We start from the raw sequence: 1,088 nt of genomic DNA on the forward strand, positions 1-1,088 counted from the left end.
CTCACTCTGTCGTCCAGGCTGGAGTGCCGTGACAAAATCTTGGCTCACTGCAACCTCCGCCTCTCAGGTTCAAACAATTCTCCTGCCTCAGCCTCCCGAGTAGCTGGGATTACAGGCATGCACCCCACGCCCAGCTAACTTGGCCAACATGGCAAAACTCCATCTCTACTAAAAATACAAAAATTAGCCAGGTGTGATGGTGGGGGCCTGTAACCCCAGCTACTTGGGAGGCTGATGCAAGAAAATCACTTGAACGCGAGAGGCAGAGGCTGTCATGAGCCAAGATCTCACCACTGCTAGCCTTAGCAACAGGGTGAGACTCAGAATAAATAGACAATGGTACCTACTATACACCAAGAATTAAACACTTTGATCAAAACACACAATTTCATTCTCATCAGGAGCATTCTATTTTATTTATATACAGAAGAGACATCAGGCCATAAGTCCATGATCCCACTCTTTGGAAGTATAAAACATAAAGCTTTGCAGGAAGTATGAGAGAGGAGTTCTGTTTTGTATTTTGGAAATGTCATGTCTAGAATACTGAATAAAGGGGAGAAAAAAGAAAGCCACGGGACATGGATAAGAGCAGTACAGTTGGGCAGAGCAGCCAATGAAATGGATGGGAACAAACATCTATGTACTCTAGCTGTGTAAGTGCTTTAAATACATTACCTCCTGTAATATTATTTTTAAAAACCACCAAGTGTAAGCACAACTGAAATTATTCAAATGGAAAAACCCTATAGACCAAGATCTTTCAGAAAGACAACATACCTGTAACCGCTGAAATACTCCTGATCGCAAGTTTCCAAATCCATAGTGGTACTGCGGATTCAAAGCACTTTCTGATACCTCTTCATAGGGTGTCTGCTCAATTTCCCAATCGAAGTCTTCATCGTCAACTACTTCCTCAGGAATCTCAGAAGCACCTGAATGCGTTAAATATTAATTTTTTTTAAGTATCAGATTTCCTAGGTACAACTAGGGGAAGGAAAAGTATAGGAAAAAATGCCCACATAGACGTACCAAAAGACATGTACAAGAATATTCATAGCTCCGTTATTCATGATAGCCAAAAAAAA

The 1,088-nt window shown here is 41.4% G+C and overlaps 1 protein-coding gene across 1 annotated transcript in view; it reads right to left on the reverse strand.

The window, feature by feature from the left end:
- SHQ1 (SHQ1, H/ACA ribonucleoprotein assembly factor) overlaps positions 1-1,088 on the reverse strand; it is a 101,267-nt gene that overhangs the window by 93,744 nt on the left and 6,435 nt on the right. Inside the window, exon 3 of the mRNA XM_037743755.1 lies at positions 781-948. Coding sequence (XP_037599683.1) covers positions 781-948 — 168 coding nt within the window. The remainder of the gene's footprint in view (positions 1-780; positions 949-1,088) is intronic.

Source organism: Cebus imitator, unplaced genomic scaffold, assembly GCF_001604975.1.
Source record: "Cebus imitator isolate Cc_AM_T3 unplaced genomic scaffold, Cebus_imitator-1.0 Scaffold152, whole genome shotgun sequence".
In the NCBI taxonomy this organism is placed as follows: Eukaryota; Metazoa; Chordata; class Mammalia; order Primates; family Cebidae; genus Cebus; species Cebus imitator.